General features: G+C 44.3%; 1 protein-coding gene across 1 annotated transcript in view; it reads right to left on the reverse strand.

Annotated features, from left to right (window-relative positions):
- The window catches only part of RNF121 (ring finger protein 121), a 43,112-nt gene that overhangs the window by 21,209 nt on the left and 7,586 nt on the right, over nt 1–14,317 (reverse strand). Inside the window, exons 2-6 of the mRNA XM_065415526.1 lie at nt 8,766–8,803; nt 7,443–7,584; nt 5,811–5,965; nt 4,979–5,086; nt 2,160–2,280 (exon numbers count right to left, since the gene is read on the reverse strand). Coding sequence (XP_065271598.1) covers nt 2,160–2,280; nt 4,979–5,086; nt 5,811–5,965; nt 7,443–7,584; nt 8,766–8,803 — 564 coding nt within the window. The remainder of the gene's footprint in view (nt 1–2,159; nt 2,281–4,978; nt 5,087–5,810; nt 5,966–7,442; nt 7,585–8,765; nt 8,804–14,317) is intronic.

Genomic DNA, 14,317 nt, shown 5'->3' on the forward strand with positions numbered 1-14,317 from the left:
ATTATATGTTTGCTGTTGAAAAAATCCAGAGACATGGATGTTCTCCATGGCAAGAAAAATCCTCCAAATATAAATGATTAACCTGTTGAATTTGAGATAGTTCACCTCCCAATGACTTCATAAATATCTGCTTCAATTACCTTTGGTCAATGAAATAACCAAACAATCCTTCATTTTCTGATATATCTGTAAAACTATTCTGAAAAGTTTTCAAAATAAATCACTGTTTCAAAATGTATAGTGTGTAGCTTCTAAAAATGAAACCTACATCTATCTCTGAGTTTTGAAGAATATGTATTAAGATTATAACAACCAACAAGAATGCACTTTTATGTAGAAATCCATGATTAAATCGAGTCTTCCTGACTAGTGATTTAAATCATGATTTAAATCAAATCTTCCCTTTCACCCACCTTTTCTCACTGCTGCTGTGATTCATTCTTCTGACTAAGAAAGAGCTATAGTGCCAGCTAGTGGAAGACTCTATGATGTACGGCAGACTCACAAAACTACCCATGAAAACTTATCAAGCCAAGCCCAAAAAGTTCACTTGTCCAGCCTTTATCACGAAGAAACTAATGAGAACCCACTAGCCCCATCACGAAAAAAAAAAAAAAAAAAAGTTTCCTTGCCCAGGACATGAAGAATTTTTCAAGACTGATTAAATTCCCCAGTCCAATGGATGGAACAGTGTTGTTTAAGATAGGAAAGCCCTTGGGCCAGCTGCATGAAGCGATGGGTTTCACAGTACAAAGACAGAGCCATAGCTAAAAAGAATTTGAATTGCTCTAGAGCACTGTGTGATCTGTGAGATCAGCTCTGGAAAGGGGGAACTATTCTTCTTTGGAACCAGCACATTCTCTTTTTTTTTCTTCTTTTCAAACTAAGGACATGGTTAGTATACCAAAGATTGAGAGGAGGGGTTGGAAGGAGTGACATTTAAAGGCAAAACTGTGGGAACTGAATATCCTCAGTTGGAGTCAACAGATCAGAAGGTAGGAGGTCACCTCCTGAAAACCATGGATTCTCATGCTAGCTTAGGAACCACAGTAGTCCAAGCATCCTCCATAGATGCTTTAGTGCTGGGAGGCTGAGGAGAAAGACAACCATCCACTTTCCAAAAGAGGACAGAACTGCTGAGAATAGAGCTTCTTTAGTACAGAGCTGTATGCCAAAAGAACTAACAGATTAGACATTACTGAAGAGAAGGAACTAGACTACATGGATGTGGGGTCTATTCCATCCCACATTGGTTAAGTTGCTAAATAGCATATGGCCAAGGTGGAAGAGGGGAGCGATGCTGACGAGTTTATTGGGCTACTGGGATTCTTTGGCCTTGTATAGATGAGTATATTAGACAGAACCTATCCATGAGGGAAACTCAGACTCTGCCCATTTCTTCAATGGCCTGTTCAGTTCATGTAGAAGAGAAACTGCCTGTAATTGTGGTCTTCAAGAGTAAAGTTCTCTTAAGGGAATGATCAGCCCCATCATTTATAACAGCAGCTCTCAAACCTGTGGATTGGAATACAAGGGAAGCAAATTTACTCCATCGCTTGCAGTAGGAGCCAGTCTCATGCCCAGAGCTCTCCCATAACCCCATGTAGGCTCCTGCGGCACCTTCTTTGTGGAGGACTGGCTACTAGAAGTGGGGTGACTAAGAGGTGGAGAACCCTGACTCAGCAACTCTACTAACCACCTTCTCAGGGAGCACCAAAGAAGAAGGGAAGGTGTTGTAGGCCATAACGTGGAACAGGTACATGGGGAAGTGGTTGGAGTGACAGACTGAAGGAAAGGGTAGTCATTCACTTAAGGTCTAATAGACATGAACCTGCTGAGAGGCATGGTAAAAGTGTACGAATCAACGGTGGGCTCCACCTTAACATGAAGTCTTAAACCATCTTTACCCATGTGGGATGCCAGAAAAGCAAGCAGCAGCCTTCAGAAGTGCACAGAAGACTTATGGAACATCCATGCTTAGACACAATAGCGATAGGTGCCTTAGACACACTTGAAGAAGCTGCTCTTTGGTGTCATCATTCCTGACCCCCCTTCCCCATGAAAAGAAGCAAACTTCACAAGAAGTCCTCTGGTGATTAAACACTGCACTAAAGAGAATAATCACAGCTCCAGGAAACGGTGTGTCCATGCCAACTCACCCCTATGGTTGATGCCATGTAATCCGCACACATTTCAGCAAAGTCCCTCTCAAGTACTCCGTAATAAAGGCCGTAGAACAGGAGGGAAACACCAAAATCCATTGCATCTTCGGGTTTGATTCTGCAGTGGAAGAGGCAGAAAAACGTCAAACGAGTTCTTCAGTCAAACAAAGTTGCTTCACTGAACATGTGCAAAGCTAGCCTGCTGTAAAAACATAGCATGACAGGGTCAAAGGCCTCATTAGCAATATTTAATGGTGTGCTAGGAACCCCATCTACCACGTAAGAGTTCAGTCTTGAAATACACCGCTACCTTGATATAACACAAATTTGCATATAACGCAGTAAAGCAGTGCTGGGGGGGGAGGGGGGGAAGGAGGGGAGGAGGAAGGGGAAGCGGGGCTGTGCACTCTGGTGGATAGCAAGTTCAATATAACGTGGTTTCATTTTTTGGCTCCCGAGGACAGCGTTATATCGAGGTAGAGGTGTATCCACACATAGTGGTGTCATGCACGACTGCCATGTCATAATCCCTGTAAATACCAGATCTTTGGGACTTTTGGCAAGAGTTGTCATCTTCTAAATGCAGCGATATACATTAATGTAGCATCTTGTGCTGATGAATCTGTCTTTTGTTTTGAAGGAGAGCAGACTAGATGATCACAGTGGTCCCTTCTGGCCTTGGAATCTACAATCCTTAAATTGCCTAATGTGCATGGAGTCCATACCCTTCACTGCTACACTAGGACCACAGCCTCGCTTGTTCTAATGGTGAATTCTCAGGCAGTGTTTCATAGCTAGATTTAAGGGGTAGTTCTGAGAGACAGGGGCTTCAGTTGCTGTTGCAGGTACTCAACATCTCTCAAGAAGAGAGAAAAAGATAGCCAGGAGTCTCCTTGATCATCAAGGCTGGAGATGTTACACAGTGGCAAATAACTTTAGAGCACAAAATAGAGAAATCACAGAGCCTAACTTCTCCATGCTTCTGTGTAGGTGGGTGGGTGGGTGGGTGGGGGAGGGGAAGAGGAAATCAGATCAGATCAGTACAGCACAGGTAGAAAAAAACCCACCACGCAACTCTAGATAGGGTGACAACTCAGACCCAGTTACAATGCTACAGTATCTTGGAGCTGGTTTTACAAGTGACATCAGGATTCCTGTTTCCCAGGAGGATGAACATTAAAGGTACTGGGTACGGATATGCACAAGAGGAAGAGCTGGCAGAAGCTGGTGATGTTAACACTAAAGGAAAAGGAATGGATGTGTATGACACCTGAGCATTCTTGCTGAAAGCGGAGTTCTGGGCAGATAAGAACATAAGAACGGCCGTACTGGGTCAGACCAAAGGTCCATCCAGCCCAGTATCCTGTCTACCGACAGTGGCCAATGCCAGGTGCCCCAGTGGGAGTGATCCTAACAGGTAATGATCAAGTGATCTCTCTCCTGCCATCCATCTCCACCCTCTGACAAACAGAGTCTAGGGACACCATTCCTTACCCATTGTGGCTAATAGCCATTAATGGACTTAACCTCCATGAATTTATCCAGTTCTCTTTTAAACACTGTTATAGTCCTAGCCTTCACAACCTCCTCAGGAAAGGAGTTCCACAAGTTGACTGTGCGCTGTGTGAAGAAGAACTTCCTTTTATTTGTTTTAAACCTGCTGCCTATTAATTTCATTTGGTGACCCCTAGTTCTTGTATTATGGGAATAAGTAAATAACTTTTCCTTATCTACTTTCTCCACATCACTCATAATTTATATACCTCTATCATATCCTCCCTTAGTCTCCTCTTTTCCAAGCTGAAAAGTCCTAGCCTCTTTAATCTCGCCTCATATGGGACCCTCTCCAAACCCCTAATCATTTTAGTTGCCCTTCTCTGAACCTTTTCTAGTGTCAGTATATCTTTTTTGAGATGAGGAGACCACATCTGTACGCACTATTCAAGATGGGGGCATACCATCGATTTATATAAGGGCAATAATATATTCTCCGTCTTATTCTCTATCCCCTTTTTAATGATTCCTAACATCCTGTTTGCTTTTTTGACCGCCTCTGCACACTGCGTGGACATCTTCAGAGAACTATCCACGATGACTCCAAGATCTTTTTCCTGATTTGTTGTAGCTAAATTAGCCCCCATCATATTGTATGTATAGTTGGGGTTATTTTTTCAAATGTACATTACTTTACATTTATCCACATTAAATTTCATTTGCCATTTTGTTGCCCAATCACTTAGTTTTGTGAGATCTTTTTGAAGTTCTTCACAGTCTGCTTTGGTCTTAACTATCTTGAGCAGTTTAGTATCATCTGCAAACTTTGCCACCTCACTTTTTACCTCTTTCTCCAGACCATTTATGAACAAGTTGAATAGGGTTGGTCCTAGGACTGACTCTTGGGGAACACCACTAGTTACCCCTCTCCATTCTGAGAATTTACCAGTAATTCCTACCCTTTGTTCCCTGTCTTTTAACCAGTTCTCAATCCATGAAAGGACCTTCCCTTTCATCCCATGACAACTTAATTTACGTAAGAGCCTTTGGTGAGGGACCTTGTCAAAGGCTTTCTGGAAATCTAAGAAAGATACTTGGACCACTTTGAATGATCTATGTGCAGGCACATCGCTTGTGATCGCTCTAGCAGCCAGAAGAGAAACTAGTCAGCACTTTGTTCTCCTACGTTACTGATGACATGACTAGGACTATATATGGCCGTACCTATTTCCCAGTGTGTTTTAAAGAGCCCCACGGCTAACACTTGGCTCTACGCAGCTTTGCCATTTTAACTTTGAGCTAAGCAGCAAAGATTTACTCACCTGAATAATAAGTTAAGACCAAAAAGAGTGAACATTACAGCCATGTACCCAACAATTCCAGTGGCATAGCTGATCTTGTATATCAGCAGAAACCATTTATAGACCAGTCTGTAAAACAAAACACACGCCCAAAAGTGAAGTGATTTTACAGGTATTTTGAAGGGAGTTTCATGGAACACCTGAAGGAGTTTTACGATTCTAACTAAAGCTAGTTTATCACTTAGGACATTTGAGCTGTTCATTTGAAAGGGAGATAGTGGGCTGCCCATTGGCTGGGGAGCCAGATTTTCAGAGTTCTAATCCCAGCTCTGACACTTACTCTCCCTGTGGCTCTTGGCAGGTCACGATGTATGGAATGTCATGACTTTCAAGTCCAGTACTTCATGACCTTCTAGGGATAGAAAATACCCCCACTAGGACATGGGTCCACGTATAGCCCTGCAGGGCTACGATCTACCAGGCTTTCCACCTGTCGCTCAGATCAGCAGAGATTCTGGGGAAAATTAATATTTCAGTGACAGGCTGATTTTGTTTGAAGCTGATCAGTTGTCAGCAATGTTAGAAGCACTCCTGACAGAGATGATTAGTGGGCAGAATCCAAGTGAGACGGTCAAAGGAGTGTGATTAATGCAGTCCCATCATAGGGTCCCTGGCACAAGGTGGGAATATTGCTGGAGTCAGAAGCTGAACTGCAAAGCTGAAGCAAAGCAATAGGTCTGCTGCATGGAAATCTGAATAAAGCCAGCTAACTGCTGCTCTCACAGAGGCAGCCTGCGCAAAACCATGGCTAGTTTTTGGTTCATGTGGCTCATGAGGAGATGATCGTGCTAACCTTGGAGTCGTCTGCACAAGAGGTTTACGAGTTGCTCTGAAAGTGACAAAGGCCGTGACAGCAGAGAAGAGGACCCAGATCACCAGGAATCGCCACCAGTGCAGCTTCGCCGTGAAATAAAGGGGAACAACCCACATCTGGAAGAGGGTCACCATCTGCAAGAACAAAACAAAGGCATTTCAACTAAGACCGAGCTCACACACTGAATGGCATTGAAACAGGTTACACCAATACTGGCAGCCCCTCTGTTCCCCCATGTCCCTCTTAAAGAGAATACATTCTTGGCTGTATGGCCCTGGACACTATGAAATCTGAACTAAATAATATGTTACCCAACATTTTTTCAGTGGGTTGAGCGAGGGGCAAGATGGGACAGACTGTGGGGAAGGTTTAAACCAGAGGGAGAAGTCATTGTAATATTATAAATGAGCTACTGGGGTTTGCTCAACTCTGCTAGAAGAGGCATATCTGCTCAATACTTGCCTCATCATTTTTTGTAAGAGGGTCACAGCAATTTTCTCCTGTTCGGGGGTCTTAAGAGTTTACCCACACATCCCTCAAAGCAGATACTAAACAGATGTACACAATAAGCTTCAATTATTCCATACAGATCCTTTCCCAGCACAAAGTTTTTGCAATGCAAATGGAATTGTTCGCAAAACTGCCATGTAGGAAACAAGCCATTGTCTGGCACTGTTAATTGGCATCATGAGGGTTGGAAGAACCCCCTGATGTTCTTGAATGGAACGATATTCCCTGATGTACAGTCTGATGCACCAGGATAGCAAAATCAGTGGTGGCAGAGGGACCAACAGACTTGAGAGGATTCAGCAAACCAAGCGATCGGACAAGCAGCTGTGAGCATTCAAATGGCAAATGAGGTCAGCGACCATGAAATCCAGCTTCCACTCAAACAGTCTGTGTTATTCTGAGTAACGACAATGGTGAAATCCAGCTTCCATTTACATTGTTCTGAGTAACACCAGGGGTGAGATCTATTTGTTCCATTGCCTCCTTAAGGGCTAACACAACTTGGTATAAACTCCTTACTAGCAAAAAGTTACATATGCCAGTGGTTCTCAGCCAGGGGTCCAGGGCCCCCTGGGGAGCTGTGAGCAGGTTTCAGAGGGCCCATCAAGGAGCCAGCATCAGACTCACTGGGGCCCAGGGCAGAAAGCTGAAGCCTCACTACATGGGGCTGAAGTCCAGGGCCCTGAACCCAGCCACCTGGGGTTGAAGCCAAAGCCTGAGCAACTTAGCTTCACGGGGCCCCAAGCAACTGCCCTGTTTGCTACCCCCTAACACCAGCTCTGCCTTTTATATGCAGAAAATCAGTTGTTGTGACAGAGGTGGGCTGTGGAGGTTTTATAGCATGTTGGAGGGGGAGGGGGTCAGAAAGAAAAAGGTTGAGAACCCCTGACATATGCTACACTGATAAGGAAATTGTATTTTGTGGCCTATGTCTCTCATACAGTTCCAATGCACACTGTTGGACAGGGAAGGCAAATGGGTATTTCAACATCATAGGGCAGTCAGAGAATGACATTACTAAAACTGTTTATATAGCTAAATGCCAGCTCCATTTAGCACCTGCAGCCAGAGGGTGGATGAAACAAGGTGGGAAACGCTTACATTGTAGGAGCGAGGATGTCTCTGTTTCCACTGTACCAAGAGGAGCTGTGCAACCACTAGCGTGGCAATGAGGATGAGGACCATTTCGGCATGCATGGCCTCATGGCCACGGTGCTTGGCGTGCATCCGAGCATGCTCGACCCTGAAATGAGAACAAGGCAAGTCAAGTCTGGAGTGCACAGGCTGGGATCAGGAAGAACTTGGTATGTAGAGTAGCATGGCAGGGTTGCAGGAAAGTTTCCATGTCAGGGGATGGAAAGTGATTGGGGGGGAGAGAATGTACGGTGTGGGAGGCTAGCAGAGAAGGATGCTGCTATAATCAAGATAGGAAAGGCAGAGGAACACAAATCTGATCTGGTTCTCAGATTCTAAAGCTATAAAAAGCCAGGCATTTCTTTGGCTCAAGCTCTGTGCAGACAGGACAGATTAAGTTTAAAGTGTCTTCTTGGTGCTGTCAGCCTTAGGGAGCAAGGAGAAGCAGATTGCATCTCTTGTACCTACAATCTTGCAGTTGACTAGTGCAGCATTAGTGGCTGAAGAGGCTCCCTGCCATCATGGCTAGAAGGAGAGGCCAGAGCATATGAACTGATGCCCAGCAGAAATATAAAGGGCCAAAATAGAATGGACGAAATGTCCTTTCACTTCAATTTTGCATAGCAAGAGGCATCCCTCTCCCTCCTACCCAACGAAGGGGACAGGAGCCCCAGCTCCCACCTCATTTACATGAAGTGCAGCAGATTGACATCACTTTTGTCTTTGAGAGAGGAACAGTCCTCAAAAACTGCAGGTCCCAGCATGCAATGCTCCCTCTTTGAGGGCAGCTACCAGCTCATATCGAGATAGAACTATGGGACTTGTAAGCTACATGGGCCTCACCACTATATTAAACATGAGCCCCACTGAGTTGTGTAAAGCTCACGGCTGCTCTCATCTGGGCTACAAGTCATGCTTTGGGAGCAGGAGAAAATGCTCCTAACTCACGGTTCACTTAAGACCAAGAGAGCACAATGCAAACTGAAAATATGAAACAAAGCTACTTCTATGAACCTTCAGGTCATTTCTACTGATTAACATTCAAATAGGCTGAGAGTACAGTGAGGCCAATCCTAAACATCCAACTAAAACTGGTTGGATTAACAGAAGTGGTGGGACAAATAATCCAGTAACACTGTGCAAGGCAAGTGGGCTTAGTCCACAACTAGATGCCATCGCTATGCATTGACAACTACAGCAATCCAGCCTCATTGGATAGTAAGACTGGAGTGAAATTAAGATCTACGCATAGGTTCACCTCTCCCACACTCACTGCAACGCACCACTCACCTCCATCTCTCTTCGGGGGACAGTCGTGATAGATCAACCTAGGGAGGAAAAGCCATCAGTTACTGAAGTCCAAGAGTGGCAGTTAAAGCCTACAGGAGATCATTGCAATACTTTGTTTACACACTAGTTGAAAAAACAAGCTCTTTTCTGTGTAAGAGGAACTGTCCCTGGCTAAAGGCTGTCACAAGCAATTTAAAATCATAACCGACAAGGAAACCACCACTTAGTGCATGCCTCACGGTAATCATGTTGGAATTCTGACTAGGGCTGAAGGCAATGCAAGAGTATTACGTTAATTGCAAGGCTGTCATTAGAGATCCCAGAAAATCATGGCCAGAGAGTGTGCTTCTTAGAGTCACGTAAGGGGTTCAGAGGAAGAAGCCACAAACCCATGTTCTAGCCATCTTGATTAGTCACCTTAGCAATCATCCTCCCAACATTAGCTGCTAGCAACCTAGGACTTCCACCTCTGCCCTACACCCTGGGCACTTGTGGAAGTTCCAAAGAATCTTTGCACCACTCCTCACGATTGTTAGATCACTTGGGTGTCTTCTAAGGTACATTACCACACACCACTTTGACATCTCACCTAGATACACAACTTAGGACAGTTTGTTCTGAGCAGTGGCTGCAATCTCAGGTACAGCCTAGTAACCCCAAGGAAGTAGATGATTCAGCCCCCTGCTTCATAGATGTAAGGGTCAGACGGGACCAGTAGGATCAGTCTGAACTCCTACATAACACAAGTCGCAGAATTTCACCCAGTAATTCCTGCAGCAAACCCATCGTCCCTGACCATCTTTTGGGAAACATTCAATCTTGAGTTAGACGTCAGGGGATTGCGAATTTACCACATCCCTCGATAAATTGTTCTAATGGTTAATTACCCTGAATGTTAAAAAAATTATCAGCCTTATTTCTAGTCTGAATTTGCCTGGTTTCAGTTTCCAGCCACTGGATCACCTTATGCCTTTGTTTGCTAGATTAGAGAGTCCTCTTCAACCAGAAATCTCCTCCCCATGTAGGTACACTTGGTCAGAGGGCATATTTTCCCCCTATGGTAACACAAACACTGACGTGGCAGGCAAACAGTCACTTTGGGTGTGGTTAATGAAATCCTATAGATCCGACTTCATCTCAGGTCATCCTTAACTGTATTTATATTACAAACAGTTAAAACCAACAAAAGCAGGTTGCCTGGGGCCCAGACCAACTGACAGCCACGCAACTGTTTAGACATGCCAGCACACTATTGAAGTCAGGGAGTCAATGTGATATTTGTATTGGCCCTTGGCTTTTCCTCACATCATAGTATCCGTAAACAGCCAGGTGAGCTTGTTCCGAGTGATGTACGTATGAAACGTTGCACCACTGTGAGAGACAGCCGCTCAGTTTGCAGACAGGCCGCGTCAGGGACATAGCACGCATTTCCCCAGCGCAAACAGTGTAAACAATGAACATGCAGCTCCTCTTTCCACACAAGCTCATTAGATTAACATTCCAAGTTCAGATTTAACCTTTACCCTTTAATCTTTTTATATGCAGCACTTAGATCGTGTGTGTGCAATACTGCTGACTTCCCTCCATAAACCTGCCTTCAAACAAGATATAGAACTGAGTGCTCTACTACTTCTGACCATTAAAGATCTCACTGACCCTCTATCAAACAGGGACATGAGTCCCAGTGTCTTGATTAAATTCCATCTTGGCTAAAATTCTGGTTCCCCTGTAGTTTCTGCTGATAGGGTTTCCATCTCTTTTGTCCTAGGTTGCACAGTGCGCCTGTGCACTGTTAAAGAGCTGCTGTATTCCACCCCGGAACGGTGGAATTACAAGGGATTTAGTCCCTGCAGGCTTTGGAAAGCACTTTGATAAATGCAAGATACCGCCATAAGAAAACTTTTATTTAAGGTTTAGGGTTTGCTTAAGAGACCGAGTAGGTGGTGATATAGGAGCTGAAGAGATGTATTCAGATCAGTGCAACTCTCCATGCTACTTGTTCCTGACTATTGGATACTATTTTCTTGAATCATGAGAGAAAGCCACAGGACTTTCAGTTACAGCAGAATTCAGTTTAAACAGTCAGGACCTGATAAACAGCCAGAGTCAAGAAATTCAGTACGGCAGATAACCTGTTCCCAACTCACTGTGAGTGGGAGAAGCACAAAAGAATAAGGCTGCTATTCCTAGCCTGACTCAGTTTCAAATTGCTTAGATTTTGCTGGTGTAGAAATTACTGACATTCTCCTCAGAACACTGGAAAAACAGTTACTTCAGCAAGCACAAGGCAGCTTCTCTACCTCAGTGTCCTTACTGGATTTCCATGCTGGCGCAAGTATGCTCCTGTCCCTCCCATATAGTCCATGTGCCGTAACCCACCACTGACCGTGTCTATGTTGGGAAATTTTTAGAACAGTTTCCCACTGTTGCTAGAACTGTGTAGATGGGGTTTTATCTACTGACTGTCTTGACAGGCTGAGGAATAATCCCGCAAATGATGGAAGCCCCATTGCTTGAGAAATTTTAAGAGAAGAGGAGAACTGGAAAATAAGCTATAGGAAAGAATCCTATGCAGACACGAGGAAGAATGGAAATGAGCTATTAGTCCATAGATCAAATGTGACCTCTGATTTCATAACGTCTTTTTTTATCTGTTAAGTGCTGACAGATAAATTTTCTCAGCATACAAAACAATAATACAATCTCTGCCTGCAGTAGTTTACAATCTAATTCGCAAACACATGGGAGAGACCCAAAGATTGGTGCCAACTTAAGCAGTGATCCAAGTCACACTGATTCAATAAGACTAGTCCTGTGCATTCCGAGATTACCCATGTGTAAAGTTACTCAGGTAACCAAATGTTTGCAGGATCAGAGCCCTGCTGTATTTTAAATAACAGGGGTAAAAAAATTAGATGTGACCATTAGTATAGTTAGGCTTTTTCGAAGTTAATCCTCACTGTAACGGAAACGTTTTTACTGAAGACTAAACTTCTCCGGTTCCCATCTGCAAACATCCTGCAGGAGAGGGGACAAGCAGTTTCTCATATAGAGTTATGCATCGACTAGACAAGAGAAGCTTTTAAGGGAACATTACAATAAGCATACCAGTTGTTTGAGAATGCTGGACAGCCCTTGTGTATAAATGGGTACCACCTGAGCAGAAGAGAGCTGCCTCTGGGGGAAAAATGCATTTGGCAACTTTTAAAAAAAAATTACACACCTGAAAGGTAACCTGCAAAGGGGGGAAAAATGGGTTTGTGTCATTGCTGCTTTATGATGTAGAAAAGAGACCCCTTAAACAAATGTTCCCTTTCACTGTCAGAGGTACTAGGATTATCCAATCGTGCTCTCTCTCTTTTCCTGGAGGATTTCTTAGATGACTCAAACATGGACCAAGAGGTTTCTAAGAATTAAACTGAAGGGGTGGAGGCACTGAATCCTTAAACAAGAGGGTTTCGCTCCTAGGTATTCAACAAAACCAAACCAATTTGAATAAACTATGTTCAGCTAGCTATCGGTGAGTGGGAAGTACTTTGCTCAAGGTTTTTATTTGGAACCCACAATGAGCATCACTAAATTGAAGAGCTCTGAGCTATAAGAGGGCAATAAAGAGATCTCATGAAGATGGTGAACTCTTCTCTGTATGCAGCTATCCTTGTAATTTAACAAAGTTCACCCATGCTAGGGAAAAAAAAAAAAATATCCACGTTGTCTGATCCAGAAAGAGGGTCAGCCTCACCCGAATATATGGTGTTTTGCCTGGCCAGCAAAAGCTTGTTAAACTTGTCTGAGACTAAGCCCTGGTCTAGACTGGGGGGGGGGGGGGGGAAATCGATCTAAAATACGCAACTTCAGCTACGAGAATAGTGTAGCTGAAGTCGACGCATCTTAGATCGACTTACCTCGCATCCTCACGGCGTGGGATCGACTGCCGCCGCTCCCCCATAGACTCCGCTTCCGCCTCTCTGCAGTGGTGGAGTTCCGGAGTCGACGGCAGAGCGATCGGGGATTGATTTATTGCGTCTACACTAGATGTGATAAATCGATCCCCGATAGATCGATTACTACCCGCTGATCCGGCGGGTAGTGAAGACCTACCCTTAGTAAAGGGAAAAGGAATTAGAGTGTATGTCATAACTATAAAGGGAAGGGTAATAGCCCTCCTGTGTACAATACTATAAAATCCCTCCTGGCCAGAGACTCCAAAATCCTTTTACCTGTAAAGGGTTAAGAAGCTCAGATAACCTGGCTGACACCTGACCCAAAGGACCAATAAGGGGACAAGATACTTTCAAATCTTGGCGGGGGGGGGGGGGGGGAGAGGCTTTTTTTTGTACTCTTTGTTTTGGGGGGAGTTCGCTCTTGGGACTAAGAGGGACCAGACATCAATCCATGCTCTCCAAATCTCTCTGAACAAGTCTCTCATATTTCAAACTTGTAAGTACAGCCAGGCAAGGCGTGTTAGTTTTATCTTTGTTTTCTCAACTTGTAAATGTAGCTTTTGCTAGGGTGTTTACCTCTGTTTGCTGTAACTTTGAACCTAAGGCTAGAGGGGGTTCCTCTGGGCTCTTTAAGTTTGATTACCCTGTAAAGTTATTTTCCATCCTGATTTTACAGAGATGATTTTTACCTTTTTCTTTAATTAAAAGCCTTCTTTTTAAGAACCTGACTGATTTTTCCTTGTTCTAAAATCCAAGGGGATTGATCTGGACTCACCAGGAATCGGTTGGGGGGAAGGGGGGGGGGGAAATGATTAATTCCTCCTTGTTTTAAGATCCAAGGGGTTTTGGATCAGTGTTCACCAGGGAGTTGGTGAAAGAGTCTCTCAAGGCTACCCAGGGAAGGGAGTTAGCCCATTGGGAGTGGTGGCAGCGGACCAGATCTAAGCTGGTAGTTAAGCTTAGAAGTTTTCATGCAGGCCCCCACATCTGTACCCTAAAGTTCAGAGTGGGGAAGGAGCCTTGACAGTGTATAATAAGGATTTTCTCCAGTTTAGACAGATCTTGGGTAGCGAGATGATTCACTCAAAGGTGCTCACAGCAAGTTTTAAAGGTGATTATGGCCTTGTTTGCTTCAATAGGATGTTTAGAGAAGAACTGAAAAAAATCTCAGATGCAGGGTTCCCCCCCCCTGCCTTTTATGTTAAAAAAATAAATAAATAAAAGAAAGAAAGAAAAATTCAGATCCTGACTAGGCTGGAAGACCATGGCCAGGTCTCCATTCTATGATTGGTATTATCGTAGCACCTAGCACCTGTCATAGACCTGCCCCATTGTGCTCGGTGTTCTACAAACAGAACAGAGAGAGAGAGAGTTCCTGCACCAAAGAGCTTACAACTTCAGTTCTGAGGGCGTCTCCAACGGCTGCAGCTCCACAAGTGGAAGAGTTAGTATAGCCCACCCACAGCCTTTTAGATCCTGCATCATCTAAGCAGAGGTTCTCAAACTTCATTACACCGCGACCCGCTTCGGACAACAAAAATTACTACATGACCCCGGGGGGGGGGGGGGGGGGGCGACTGAAGCCTGAGCCCACTCAAGCTCTGTTGA

This window comes from Emys orbicularis, chromosome 1, assembly GCF_028017835.1.
Source record: "Emys orbicularis isolate rEmyOrb1 chromosome 1, rEmyOrb1.hap1, whole genome shotgun sequence".
NCBI lineage: Eukaryota > Metazoa > Chordata > Testudines > Emydidae > Emys > Emys orbicularis.